At 53.6% G+C, this 13,477-nt stretch overlaps 1 protein-coding gene across 1 annotated transcript in view; it reads left to right on the plus strand.

Moving 5' to 3' along the window:
* ANTXR1 (ANTXR cell adhesion molecule 1) overlaps positions 1-13,477 on the plus strand; it is a 54,124-nt gene that overhangs the window by 15,054 nt on the left and 25,593 nt on the right. The window contains 7 exon segments of the mRNA XM_059870568.1: positions 1,899-1,967; positions 3,752-3,832; positions 6,617-6,677; positions 7,597-7,695; positions 11,734-11,803; positions 12,439-12,517; positions 13,285-13,380. Of these exon segments, the coding sequence (XP_059726551.1) occupies positions 1,899-1,967; positions 3,752-3,832; positions 6,617-6,677; positions 7,597-7,695; positions 11,734-11,803; positions 12,439-12,517; positions 13,285-13,380 (555 nt within the window).

Raw genomic sequence — 13,477 nt, forward strand, 5'->3', positions numbered from 1 at the left:
AGGGTGGTGGCTTCTGCCACAGCAGAACATCCTTCAGATCAGCCACTCTGGCATTTCCAGCAACACCTCTGAGGTTCAGGCACACGTTCTCACCCCCATTAAATGAGGGAACTGTGCACAGTGTTACCCAGGGGGGTGGGACTGAGAGCTCTGCTGCAGAGTGCTCCTTTGGACATCCTCCCTGATGAATGATTGGCACCTGTCAGTCAAACCAGGATGATCTCAGCTTGGCAGGGGGGATTTCTGCCTGGGTTTGCTATGCACAGAACTTTTCCTCTCAGTCTGTCCAAAGTGCAGCACTAAACCCAGTAACAACAACAAGAATTGGCTTGTAGAGTAAAACCAACACTGCTCCAGCAAACCTCCTGAGTCTCCAGCTCCTGTCCCTACAGTTCATCTCTTTTTATTTCCCCTCTGAAATAAAAAATCCACAAGGAAAACAAGTTTGCTTTTAGAGGTGAGTGAGCTAGTTGAAAGGTCAGCAGTGTTGTATTTGTGCTGGTTTGGGGAGGAGAAGTTATGGGCTGGTGGAAGGAGATCCTGAACTCAGCCCTTGCTCTGTGAGTTTGGGCTCCAGTTTGGGCTGAAGCTGCCCAAAGCAGAACTGGAATGATGCTCCAAAAGCATCATTTCTGCTCCAAAAGCATCATTTCTGCTCCAAAAGCATCATTTCTGCTCCAAAAGCTCTTTGCTGTGGAACATGCCCTGCTGCAGCCTTCCCTTCAGTCTGACTCACCAGCATCTCTCCTGGGAAGGAGTTTCCAGTCAGGCCAGGTGTTCCTGTTGTGCTGAAATGCAATTAAATTCCTGCACTCAGGCTTTGGAGCACCAGTGAATGCAGCCTCAGTGGGGCAGCAGGGAAATCCCCCCTGTGGCTGCTCTCCCCTCAGCTCAGGCTGCTGTGGGCTCTGGAGTGATGCAGCTGTGGGCAGGTGGAGTGCAGCCTCTGCACCTCTGGGTGCCAGGCACACCTGTCTGAAACAACACACAAGAGCATTTTGGGTCATTGTTACACTGGGCTGTGCCCTCAATGATGAAAGCAAAATTGATTCAGCCTGTCTGATGTTTTTTGGGAGAGCTAGAAAGGTGAACTAATTAGGTTTTAAAAATCCCCCTCATACCCTGGGAGTTGCTTTACTAAACAACAGCAACTCCAGCAGGGATAAAACTGATTTTACAGAGTCAGGGAGGAAAACTTTCCAAGTGCTCTTCTGCTAAGCTCCCCCTTTGCTCATCCTACAGAAGGAGGGTGAAGTTATGGTCAGGAGCTCTGGGCACCACTCATTGCTGGCCAGGGTTTATGCACAAATCACAGAAGGGACGGGGCTGCTGGGGACCCCTCTGGAGCTGTTGTGTTTTCCAGCATCACTCTCATTCCATGGCCATGGCAATGGGCAGGTGCCAGCAGCTCATCCCAGGCAGCAGAGATAGAACTCAGTGTTACAACTCACTTTAAAGGTGTTTTGAGCAGCCACACAAAGCTAAAGCACACTGACAGTCTTTATATCTGTATAGGATATATTCCACATTGACAGTGGTTCCATCCAACCACTGCAAGCACAGGTACCTCTGGTTAAACAAGGTTTGCTTATTTCCAATCCAACAGCTGCTTGAGAGCCTTAAACACAATGCTCAGCTCCATTACTAACCTTAGAGCTCCCCAGTCTCTCTCTAGATGAACTTTCCTGCAGCTGAGGGAGTTGTTCTAGCCAGGCATTAACACACAGCCCGTGGTTCTGCTTGTCCTTACCCTGTGCTTCCCACGAAGCTTTTCTGCTGACCAGTCTTCCTGCTTAGCCCTGACTGCAGCCCTGCTGTGTCTGAGGCCTGCCCTTGGCAGCTTTTGGGGACTTTAGGGCTTCCCAGCTGGTGACCCTGCTGTGCTCCTGTCCCCTCAGGCCAACCGCTCCAGGGACCTGGGGGCCACCGTGTACTGCGTGGGGGTGAAGGACTTCAACGAGACCCAGGTGAGAGCCCAGCCCTGGGGGCCTGCAGGGCCTGGCCAGGGCTCACAGCCCTCAATCCCCTGCCCAAGGCTCCTGGGGTTTTCCTCTCCCCCTGCTCCTGCCTGAAGGGAGCCCCTGGCACTGCTGGGTCTGGCTGTTGGGTTTGGTCCCTTTCAGTCTGAGTCTGCCCCAGCTCCATCTGCTGACTAGCAAAGCCTGGCCAGGGCTCACAGCCCTCAATCCCCTGCCCAAGGCTCCCCTGGGGTTTTCCTCTCCCCCTGCTCCTGCCTGAAGGGAGCCCCTGCACTGCTGGGTCTGGTCCCTGTCTGAGTCTGCCCTCTGCTCCTGCTGAAAGAGGAGGGAACAGGGCAGAGACAGAATCACAGAATCATCCACGGGAGCAGCAGATAGTCTGGCCTGAGCTGGAGGCAGGAAGGAGTGGGGATGCTTTTCCTATAAAACTGAAGCGTTGCCATAAAACCCTCCAGCCTCAGAGCAGCTTTTCTCTCAGGGGAGAGCTGTGCTGTGAAATCAGCTTCCTTCGTGGGAATGCTTCCCAGGGCTTTGTCTGAATTCTGAGCCCCTCACTTGAGCTCTGTGTGCCCATGGGTTCTGTTTCACACAGGAACAGCTGGCATTGCTCCAGCACGAGGGGGGCACCTGCACAGGGCAGGGCTGGAAGGCTTTCCCCAGCCTCTGCAGCTTTCAGAAAAGGAGTGAACCACGCTTGGTTCAGAACAATCTGCCTTGAATCAAAGCCACAGACTGGTGGAACCCAAAGGAAGTGACAGGACAAGCAAAGAGGGATAAAAAAGGCACAGAGAGCAGACCTGAAGCAGCAGAGCCCAGCCAGCTGCTTGTGGAGGTGTTTGGGTGGTGAGAGAATGAGCTGGGGCTCCAGGGCTGTGTCTGAAATCCCAGAGTGGACGAGGAGGGTGGGGAATACCTGAGGGAGCTGTGAACACCCAGCTTTTCTCCAGCAGCAGCGGGTGCCTCCCTGCCCTCCTGGGTGGCTCTGGGTGCCAGGGGCAGCCCGAGGGGCTGGAGGAACCTCTGGCTGCTCTGCTGCCTGCAGGGAGCTGCAGAGAGGCTCTGGTACCTGTGCCAGGGCAGATTGACTGGAACAAACCTTGCAGCACTCCAGCTGAGCCTGCTCCAGCAGATGCATGGAGAGCTCATTACTGCTGAGCTGGGCTTAGAGCTCTGCTTAACCCTTGGCGTGCTGCTGGCAGCTGGAGCTGCAGGCAGGGGATGTCCTGGCTGCCCTGGGCTCCCCAGCTCCTCAGGGTGGCTCCTGCTGCTCATCACAGAGGGGTCTGGATGCTCCTCTGGCACCTTTCAGCCTCCACTCAGGAAACATGCCCAGGTGTCCCCTGGCTGCTCTCTGAGCACAGGCCACTGTCAGCTCTCTGTCCTGGCAGCAGAGCTGAGCCAGGCCTGTGGTGGCACTTCAGAGAATTGGGGAAGGGTTCAGGCTGGAGAAGGCCTCCATGATTATGGAGTCCAACCTCTTCTGGGTTCAACTCTTGCCCTAAAGGTCATCAGCCCCCAGGCAGCAGGGAAAGCCACACTCTGCCTTGTCTCCAAGGCTCTTCTGATCCCTGATCTGGAGTTTTATCAAGTGAGGCCAACAAGACAAACATTTTCCTGCTTAATAAACCAGAGCCCAGGGGCCATCCAGAGAGAGCAGCTGAGTCTTGGAGGGTTTGATTTGCAAGCGAGTTAATCTGGAGAAGCCTTAATTAGCTGCCTGCTGGCTAATTGATGTCACCCTCTGCATTTCTGTTCCATTTCTGCTGTGGCAGCTGGCCCGGATTGCTGACAGCAGAGATCACGTCTTCCCTGTCACCGATGGCTTTGAGGCCCTGCAGGGCATCATCGACTCTGTGAGTATTGTCACCCAGAGCTGGCACTCCTGGGGCCACCCTGAGCCTTGTGCTCACCAGGGCCTGCTGCAAGACAATCCCCCAAACCACTCAGCCCAGGGGAAGCAGCCTGTGCTGCTCCAGTGCTGCTTTGGGCTGGAGTTTGTCAGGAGGGGCCCAGCTTTCCCCAGTCCCTGTGGTGCCCTGGCGAGGCTGAGCTAGAGCAGAGCTGCAGAACAAAGCAGGGATTTAGTCAAAGGGTCTCCTTGCCTTGGGCAGCACAAGAGCCCAGCCAGGGCTGCACCCAGGATGAACCAAAATGGTCCCAAAATGAGCCCAGGATGAACCAAAATGGTCCCAAAATGAACCCAGGATGAACCAAAATGGTCCCAAAATGAACCTAGGATGAACCAAAATGGTCCTGAATTGAGCCCAGGATGAACCAAAATGGTCCCAAAATGAACCAAAATGGGCACAAAATGAAGCCCTCAGTTTTTTCCCCCAGTTTTCCCCCCCCCAGTTCTTCCCCCCTCAGTTTTCCCCCTCAGTTTTTCCCCCTCAGTTTTTCCCCCTCAGTTTTTCCCCCCCAGTTTTTCCCCCCCCAGTTTCCCCCCCCCAGTTTCCCCCCCCAGTTTTTCCCCCCAGTTTTTTCCCCCCCAGTTTTTCCCCCCCAGTTTTCCCAGTGCTCTCACACGGACATGGAAGCCAATCCTGCTTTGTTGGTTTTCCTGGCCCTGCCTGAGCTCTCTGGGACCATCAGGTGCTGCATTTCCTTCCAGAGAGCAGCACAGCAGCAGCAGCAAAGCAGGGCTCTGCTTCCCAGCCCCGCATTCCCCCTGCAGCTGTTTCTAATGAATCCCAGCTCTGCCTCCCCTTCCCGTTGTGCTGAGCAGGATTTTGCAGCCTCCAGGCCAGCCAGGAGCTGCTCCAGCTGAGAGGGAGAGAAGATTCCCCAGCCAGGGAAGGAGGGAAGGGCAGGGAGGGATCCCTGCAGGAGCTGTGGGTGACAGGAATGACAAGGAGGGCTCTGATCCCCCCAGAGAACAGCAAAACCTCCGTGGGCTCCTCTTCCAGCTGCAAAACCAGCTCCCCCTCCCCTGCTTGTCCCCCTTGCCAAAAGCACCCTGGGCTGCAAAAGTCATTTTTGTCATTTTTGTCCTCTTGCAGTCATTCTGCCTGATGTTCACTCTAGTCAGGGTGTGTGCTTGGAGCATTGGAAACTTCACCTAAATCCAAATAAATATTGCTCTTGGCACCGTGGCAGTGTTTAGGGCAGGCTTTGCAGGGGTGTAAAGGGTTAGGCTGGGGTGGGAGATCTGCACCACCCACCTGAGGCACCTGCTGCTCCCCCCCTGAGCCAGCAGGAGGGCTTGCAATTAGCTGAGCAGAGTCATTATCTCAAATTTAATCATGTGGGGCTTTGCTTCATTTGAAAAGTGCTGATTGTGTTTTACATTCTCTGTGTTTTTCCTTATTCTATTTTAAATTCTTCTCAGAATTCTTCTATTTTAAATTCTTTATTTAAGAATTTCTTTATTAAAGAAATTCTCTCTTTTATTTAAAATAGGATTCTTCTACTTTAAATTCTTCTCCGTTCTGTTCTCAGCTGCTGACTTTCTCTTTTTTCCACTTGGCAGTTCCTGTAAAACCTTGTTCCTGCAAACCTCTCTCCTCACCTGTCAGGCTGCAGCAGCTCAGAGCATCCTGCCTCCTTCAGCCCTTTGGAACTTTCAGCCCTGCTTGCCGAGTAAAACTTCTCTCTAACTGCTTTAAAACTTCAAACTTCTGTCTAAATGTTCCAAAAAGCAGAGCCTGGCTCTAAGAGTGGCTTTTGCAGTTAGGTATTTGAGGCAGGGAGCTGTGACTGTGGAGAAAACAACAAAACCCAACAATTCTCTTTTCCTTACAGGGTTCCTTGCATTGGTTGCTGTTCTCCCCTTACAGATGTTTCAATTTAAAGTTGGGAAAATAGTTTTCATGCTGGATTTGAGCCACCAAAGGATGCTTGGCTGACATTTGCTGGCCTCTTGGAGCTGAGCTGAGTTCTGCTGAGCCCAGGCTCAGCTCAGGCTGGGCAGGAGGAGCTGGGGCTGCTCTGCAGGGCAGGGAACAGCCCAGGGAGCTGCAGCAGCACGAGGGAATAAATAATAAATAAATAAATAAATAATAATAATAATAATAATAAATAATGCCTCTGCCCTGAGAGCCAAGCCTGAGCCAAGCAAATCACTGCAAAAAGTGCTTAAAGCCAGGGCCAGCCCTCCCAAAGACACTCTGCTCCTTAAGCCTGGCTTAAATGGAGGAGAATGGTCTGAGCTTTGGTCTGGGCAGCCTCGGGGATGCCCTCGGGAGAGCTGACATAAATCAGGGTAAAACCAGAAATCCCAGCCCCTGGGTGGGACTGGAGGGCTCTGTGGGGATTCCTGGGGTGATTGAGGGCAAAGCTGAGCAGTCCAGCTCAGACTGGGGATGTTTGAGAGGGAGGGGAGGCGATGCCTCCACAGCCCTGGGGGGCTGCAAATAATCACCAATAATTTCAGGATTATTGCAAAATCTGGGGCACAAAGCCCTGGGATGGGGGAGAGCCTGGCACCCCTCACCCTGGCACCCTCACCTTGGCACCCTCACCCTGGCCCAGCCCAGGGGGCACTGGGACCTGTTTGGGGGGTTCAGGGTGGGAAGCCCAGAGCTGGGGCTGTGCCACCAATGCCCAGACTGCTCTGCTGGGCTCAGGGGTTATTTTCACATCTTCATTTCCATCTCTATGGAAACGAGGCTGAGGAATTCCCCTTTTGTCTCTCTCAGATTTTGAAGAAGTCCTGCATAGAGATCCTGGCAGCAGAGCCCTCCAGTATCTGTGCAGGGGGTGAGTAGGAACCAGCCCCTGTTCTCCTGGTTGCCCAAAGTACAATTTCCAGTCCCTCTCTAATGGCTGGAGAGTGCCAGAGTCACTAATTACCAAATTTCACCTTCATTTTGGGGTGAATTTCTTTGTCACCTCGGGGCAGTTTGCACTGCCCCACTTCTGCCAAGTGGTGTCAGGTGTTCTGGGGAGTCTGAACCTCTCAAGTGCCTCAGAAATGGGGAAAACCCCCTAAATTCTGTAAGAATTAAAAAGAATTAAAGGGGAGGGTTCTACATTAGAGGGGAATCTTTGGGATCAGTTGTTCTGGGGAGTCTGAACCTCTCAGGTACCTCAGAAATGGGGAAAACCCCTAAATTCAGTAATAATTAAAAAGAATTAAAGGGGAGGGTTGTTCATTAGAGGGGAATCTTTGGGATCAGGTGTTCTGGGGAGTCTGAACCTCTCAGGTACCTCAGAAATGGGGAAAACCCCTAAATTCAGTAATAATTAAAAAGAATTAAAGGGGAGGGTTATTCATTAGAGGGGAATCTTTGGGATCAGGTGTTCTGGGGAGTCTGAACCTCTCAAGTGCCTCAGAAATGGGGAAAAACCCCTAAATTCTGTAAGAATTAAAAAGAATTAAAGGGGAGGGTTCTACATTAGAGGGGAATCTTTGGGATCAGGTGTTCTGGGGAGTCTGAACCTCTCAGGTACCTCAGAAATGGGGAAAGAGAGAAGGGAAATGTGGCTGGAAATTGGGATAAAAAGGGAGGCTGCATCCTCCAAACCTTGGAGAGACCCCAGGGGATGCCCCATGGCTCTGCCTTGGTTGGAATAAAGCCAAAGGGCTCCTCTGTCTCCTGTTTGGGCACAAACCTCTGGTGTTTGGGGGTTAGTTGCTGCCCCTGTGGCTGCCCAGTAAGCCGTGCTGTTTTGGCAGAGTCCTTCCAGGTGGTGGTCAGGGGGAACGGCTTCCGGCACGCCCGCAGCGTGGACAGGGTGCTCTGCAGCTTCAGGATCAACGACACGCTCACCCTCAGTAAGGAACCGAAACTCCTCCCGGCCTCGCTCTGCGTCCGGACCGCCCCTGCCGCCCCAGGCCCTGGGCTGTGGGTGGGGAGAGCCCAGTGGGCAGGGGCAGCAGGGATTCTCCTGAAAAGGGAGAGGGACCCAAGCTCAGAGCATCCCTCAGGGCTGGGAGCAGGGACCAGGTGTGTGCTTCTGTGCTCACCTGAAATCTGGGGTGCTCAGAGCATCCCTCAGGGCTGGGAGCAGGGACCAGGTGTGTGGTTCTGTGCTCACCTGAAATCCGGGGTGCTCAGAGCATCCCTGAGTGCTGTGTGCAGGTGGATCAGGTGTGGTTCTGTGCTCACCTGAAATCTGGGGTGCTCAGAGCATCCCTCAGGGCTGTGTGCAGGTGGATCAGGTGTGGTTCTCTTCTCACCTGAAATCTGGGGTGCTCAGAGCATCCCTCAGGGCTGTGTGCAGGTGGATCAGGTGTGTGGTTCTGTGCTCACCTGAAATCTGGGGTGCTCAGAGCATCCCTCAGAGCTGGGAGCAGGGACCAGGTGTGTGCTTCTGTGCTCACCTGAAATCCGGGGTGCTCAGAGCATCCCTCAGGGCTGGGAGCAGGGACCAGGTGTGTGCTTCTGTGCTCACCTGAAATCTGGGGTGCTCAGAGCATCCCTCAGAGCTGGGAGCAGGTGGATCAGGTGTGCTTCTGTGCTCACCTGAAATCTGGGGTGCTCAGGGCATCCCTCAGGGCTGTGTGCAGGTGGATCAGGTGTGGTTCTCTTCTCACCTGAAATCTGGGGTGCTCAGAGCATCCCTCAGGGCTGGGAGCAGGGACCAGGTGTGTGCTTCTGTGCTCACCTGAAATCTGGGGTGCTCAGAGCATCCCTCAGGGCTGGGAGCAGGGACCAGGTGTGTGCTTCTGTGCTCACCTGAAATCTGGGGTGCTCAGAGCATCCCTCAGGGCTGGGAGCAGGGACCAGGTGTGTGCTTCTGTGCTCACCTGAAATCCGGGGTGCTCAGAGCATCCCTGAGTGCTGTGTGCAGGTGGATCAGGTGTGGTTCTGTGCTCACCTGAAATCTGGGGTGCTCAGAGCATCCCTCAGGGCTGGGAGCAGGTGGATCAGGTGTGGTTCTTTCCCCACCTGTATTTGGGGGGGGATCAGGTGTGGTTCTCTCCCCACCTGTGTTTTGGGGTGCTCACAGGGGATCAGGTGTGGTTCTTTCCCCACCTGTGTTTGGGGTGCTCTGAGCCCTGCACCTGCAGCTCTGCTGAGCAGGGATTCCCCACCTGGGATTTGTTCAGAAAATTCCCGATGCTTTGGAGGCAGTCCTGCCGTGCTCAGTGTAAAATCATTAATTAGCATTAATTAGCTCTGGAAAGTGGAGATCTCACGGCTGGGTGTGTTGGGAGCCCCTGGGTAAATTGTTCTTTGGAGCAGGGGCAGTTTGCTGAGGCAAGGCTGGAAATAAAATGGAAATAAGTGTAGAAGTGGATACTGTAAAGAATTTCTCCTTGCTCTTGCAGCAGAGCACTCCCAGGACAGCTCTGAGAGAGAATTTTCCCTTTCATTTAGGAGTTTCTGGGTAGGTGGGGCAGGGAATGAGGGAGGGGTTTTGGCTCCTCTGAGGTGACACGACTCAACCCCTCTCCCCGAGAGACCCGAACCAGGATTTTATGGAAACCTCCTGGAGGCTGGAAAGCTCAGCTGTCTTTGTTTGCCTCTGATTGCATCAGGGAGGGAGGTATTTTTAAAGATAACACTAAGCCAACAGTTCCTGAAACCTTAAATTATCCCAGATGAGAGCAGAGAGCGGGGCTGGGAGTGCTGAGGTTAAAGGCATGAGCTAATGGGGTTTTATTGGGATTACTGGCAGGGAAAAGGGGCAGGTGAGAGAGCAGCAACTCAAAATGTTCAGAGCTATGGGATAAAACAAAAGGGAACATCTGCAGAAAGCATGAGAGCAGAGCTGTGAGCAGAGCGTGTTCAGCAGCGGGCTGTCCCTCAGCAGGGCTGGGTCCAGCCTGCAGAGGGTTAAAAGTGATGGCCCAGAGCCTGCCTTGGGCTGCTCTGTGTGCTGCAATGTCGAGTGTGCCCCGAGAGCTCTGGGCAGGGAGGCTGAGCTCTGTCCCAGGCCCAGGGAGGTGAATGGACACAGGAAAGGCTGGAGCTCAGCAGGGCTGGGCTGGAGCTGCTGCACTGCCTGGGTGCTTCCCAAGCCCATCCCATCCTTTTCCCTTTTTTCCTTTTCCCCTTTTTCCTTTTCCCCCTTTCTTTCTCCCCCTTTCTCCCCCTTTCTCCCCCTTTCTCCCCCTTTTTCCCCCTTTTTCCCCCTTTTTCCCCCCTTTTTCCCCCTTTTTCCCCCTTTTTCCCCCCTTTTCCCCCCTTTTCCCCCCTTTTCCCCCCTTTTCCCCCCTTTTCCCCCCTTTTCCCCCCTTTTCCCCCTTTTTCCCCCTTTTTCCCCCTTTTCCCCCTTTTTCCCTTCCCCCCTTTTCCCCCTTTCCTTTCTCCCCCTTTCCCCCCTTTCCCCCCTTTTCCCCCTTCCCCCCTTTTCCCCTTTTCCTTTCCTTTCCCCCCTTTTTTCCCCTTTTTTTTGTTTTCTTCATTGTTGTTTTTTGAGGCTTGCTCTTTTTTTGAGGCTTGCTCTTGAAGCATCCTGCATACATTGAAGATTTTTGTTTTATGATGATGGTTAGGAAATATCCCAAGTCCTGGCCTGCCAGAAGGTCCCACCCTGCTAATGGCATAAGGGATTGTTCCCTCTTGCTGGGATAATGGCTTTTCCAGGCTGCCTGAGCTGCTCAGGTGCAGGAGCACGGAGGATAGGATTGCAGGAGGGTGAGCAGTGTCAGGTACCTGCCTGGAAGGGCACCCAGAGAGCCCAGAAGGGTTTTGTGGGGGCTTGGACCCTCCTGCATCTGCTCAGGGGTTTTACAGCAAGCCCCTCTCTGGGATGCAGAAATCTGTCCTGCAGCAGAGCAGGGCTGGGAATTCTGTTTATTCTGTTTGGTTTGCTTTCCCTGGGTGAGTTTTCAGGAGGAGTCAGATGGGCCAGAGTTATGCAAACCAAATGGATGCTCCTTTGTTTAGAGCACAGCTCATTTTTGTGGTGAAGCACAAAACATTCTCCAAACAAAGTGATCTGTGCCTGGAGCTCAGCCAGGGCTGATAAACCTTCCAGAGAGCCTTGGGCTGATGGCAGTGGGCAGGAGAGAAAGAGAAACAAAAACCTGAGCAGAGCTGAGTGAAAGGCCTGGCAGGGTGAAGCAGCTTTTGTTGTGTGGATGCTGGCAGGGAGCAGCCCTTGGCCTCCTCTCCTCAGCCAAGAGAAAACAAGGCCCTGATCTTCATTTTCTTGGCACTTGTGCGCTGAGACAACGTGATAAATTCATGGGAGTTGGTGATTTGCTCATAAATCAGGGTGAGGATAGCCCAGGGGGGCAGATGGGCCAGCACAGCACCCCAGAGAGCTGGGAAATGGGGGGCAGCTCCTGGGGTCCCCAGTGCCCCCAGTGCCACAGAGCCCTGACTCCAGTCTGCAGAGGAGCAGCATCACCCAGGGCTCCTGCTCCTCTGGGGAGTGCCTCCATCACCTGGGAAACAGTGGGATTCAGGCTGCAAGGTTTGACTGAGGATCAGATGCTTCTGCCTTAAAATGCAGCATTTTAAGGGGGAGAAATGCACAGACATCCTAACTGCTGTAGGGTACAGATATCCCAATTTCTGTAATGTACCCATATCCCAAAGCACAGATATCCCAATTTCTGTAATGTACAGATATCCTAATTTACCCATATCCTAATGTACCTATATCCTAATTTCTATAATGTACAGATATCCTAATTGCTGTAATGCACAGATATCCTAATGCACCCCCATCCTAACTTCTGTAATGCACAGATATCCTGATGTCCCCATATCCTAACTTCTATAATGCACAGATATCCTGATGTCCTCATCCCCGTCTCGTTCATGCATCAATGGCCAGGAGAGCCCTCATTTAAACTCCCCTTTGAGGCCTGTGTGGGTGATGTGGCACTAATCCCCCTCTTTCCCCCCTCCAGATGAGAAGCCTTTTGTGGTGGAGGACACCTACCTGCTGTGCCCAGCACCTGTGCTCAGGGAAGTTGGCATGTAGGTGTTTGCTGCCCCAGCGTTGACCCTGCCCACGGGGAGATGGGGCTGGGTCTCCTCCCTGTGCTCTCTTTTTCTCTTTGAATCCTAAAATGCCATCCTCTCATGTTCTCCACCATCTGAACAGCCTGTCCATGGGGAGATGGGGCTGGGTCTCCTCCCTGAACTCTCTTTTTCTCTTTGGATTCCATTTGGATCCCAAAATGCCATCCTCTCATGTTCTCTACCATCTGAACCCCTGCCCCTGGGGAGATGGGGCTGGATCTCCTCCCTGTGCTCTCTTTTTGTCTTTGGATCCCAAAATGCCATCCTCTCATGTTCTCCACCATCTGAACCCCTGCCCCTGGGGAGATGGGGCTGGATCTCCTCCCTGAACTCTCTTTTTCTCTTTGGATTCCATTTGGATCCCAAAATGCCATCCTCTCATGTTCTCTACCATCTGAACCCCTGTCCCTGGGGAGATGGGGCTGGGTCTCCTCCCTGTGCTCTCTTTTTCTCTCCTGTGGACCCCAAGCTGCCATACCCTCGTGCTCAGTGCCAGCTGTGCTGGACAGTGGGAATGATCTGTACCAGAGGATTTCTGGGCACCCAGGGCTGGGCAGGAGCTGCCCTGACTTGTTTGTGGTTTTTTCCAGGGAAGCAGCTCTCCAGGTGAGCATGAACGATGGGCTGAGCTTCATCTCCAGCTCTGTGATCATCTCCAGCACGCACTGTGTGAGTTGTGACCCCTGAGATGCTCCTGGGGCTGCTGGGCTTCAACTCCAGGCTGTGTCCCAGCAGCAGCAGGGCTGCCAGGCTGGCTCTGCCTGCTCTGAAGGACGTGTCCCCCCTCCAAGGGGACTCTGAACGTGTGGCAGTGTGACATTTTGGGTCTCTTGTGTCCCACGACGTGGCCAAGCCTTCAGTGAAGGCCTCAGGCTCCAGGTGTGTGCTGGGACAGGCTGGGGAGGCTGAGCTAGAGCAGAGTTACAGAATAAAGCAGGGATTTATTAAAGGATCTCCTCCATGGATCCACCCTGGGCAGCACAAGAGCCCAGCCAGGGCTGCACCCAGGGTGAACCAAAATGGTCCCAAAGTGGAGAACTGCTCATGGGGTCTGTCACTTTGATGAGTTCTGCTCCATTTGCATGTTGGAGTTCATTGTCCAGTTACAGCTTGAGGTTATGCAGTCCCATCCTCCTTGGTTTTCCCTCTTCAGCCCACGTGGTTTGTGCTCTTGGGCAAAGATCAGCTTGTCCTGGTCCAAGTTCTCCAGAAATTCCTTCTGCAACCGGCAGATGCCATGGGTGTCAGGGGTCTCAGGGGTGTCAGGGGTGTCACAGGTGTTGGGGGTCTCAGGGGTGTCACACTGTGCTCTCTGTTTCAGGGGTGTCACAGGTCTCAGGGGTGTCTCAGGGGTGTCAGGGGTGTCACGCTGTGCTGTGTCAGGAGTGTCACAGGTGTCAGGAGTGTCACACTGTGCTCTCTGTGTTCTCCTCCAGTCTGATGGGACCATCCTGGCCATTGCCTTGCTGATCCTCTTCCTGCTGCTGGCCTTGGCTCTGCTCTGGTGGTTCTGGCCCCTCTGCTGCACCGTGGTAAGTGAAATCACCAGCACCAAGCAGCATTTCAGCAAGAAAGGGGGGGAGGAGGCAGAGTTCTCCCCAGGACTGATCCCAGGACTTCTGCCACTGC

The sequence above is a fragment of the Haemorhous mexicanus genome, chromosome 30, assembly GCF_027477595.1.
Source record: "Haemorhous mexicanus isolate bHaeMex1 chromosome 30, bHaeMex1.pri, whole genome shotgun sequence".
In the NCBI taxonomy this organism is placed as follows: domain Eukaryota; kingdom Metazoa; phylum Chordata; class Aves; order Passeriformes; family Fringillidae; genus Haemorhous; species Haemorhous mexicanus.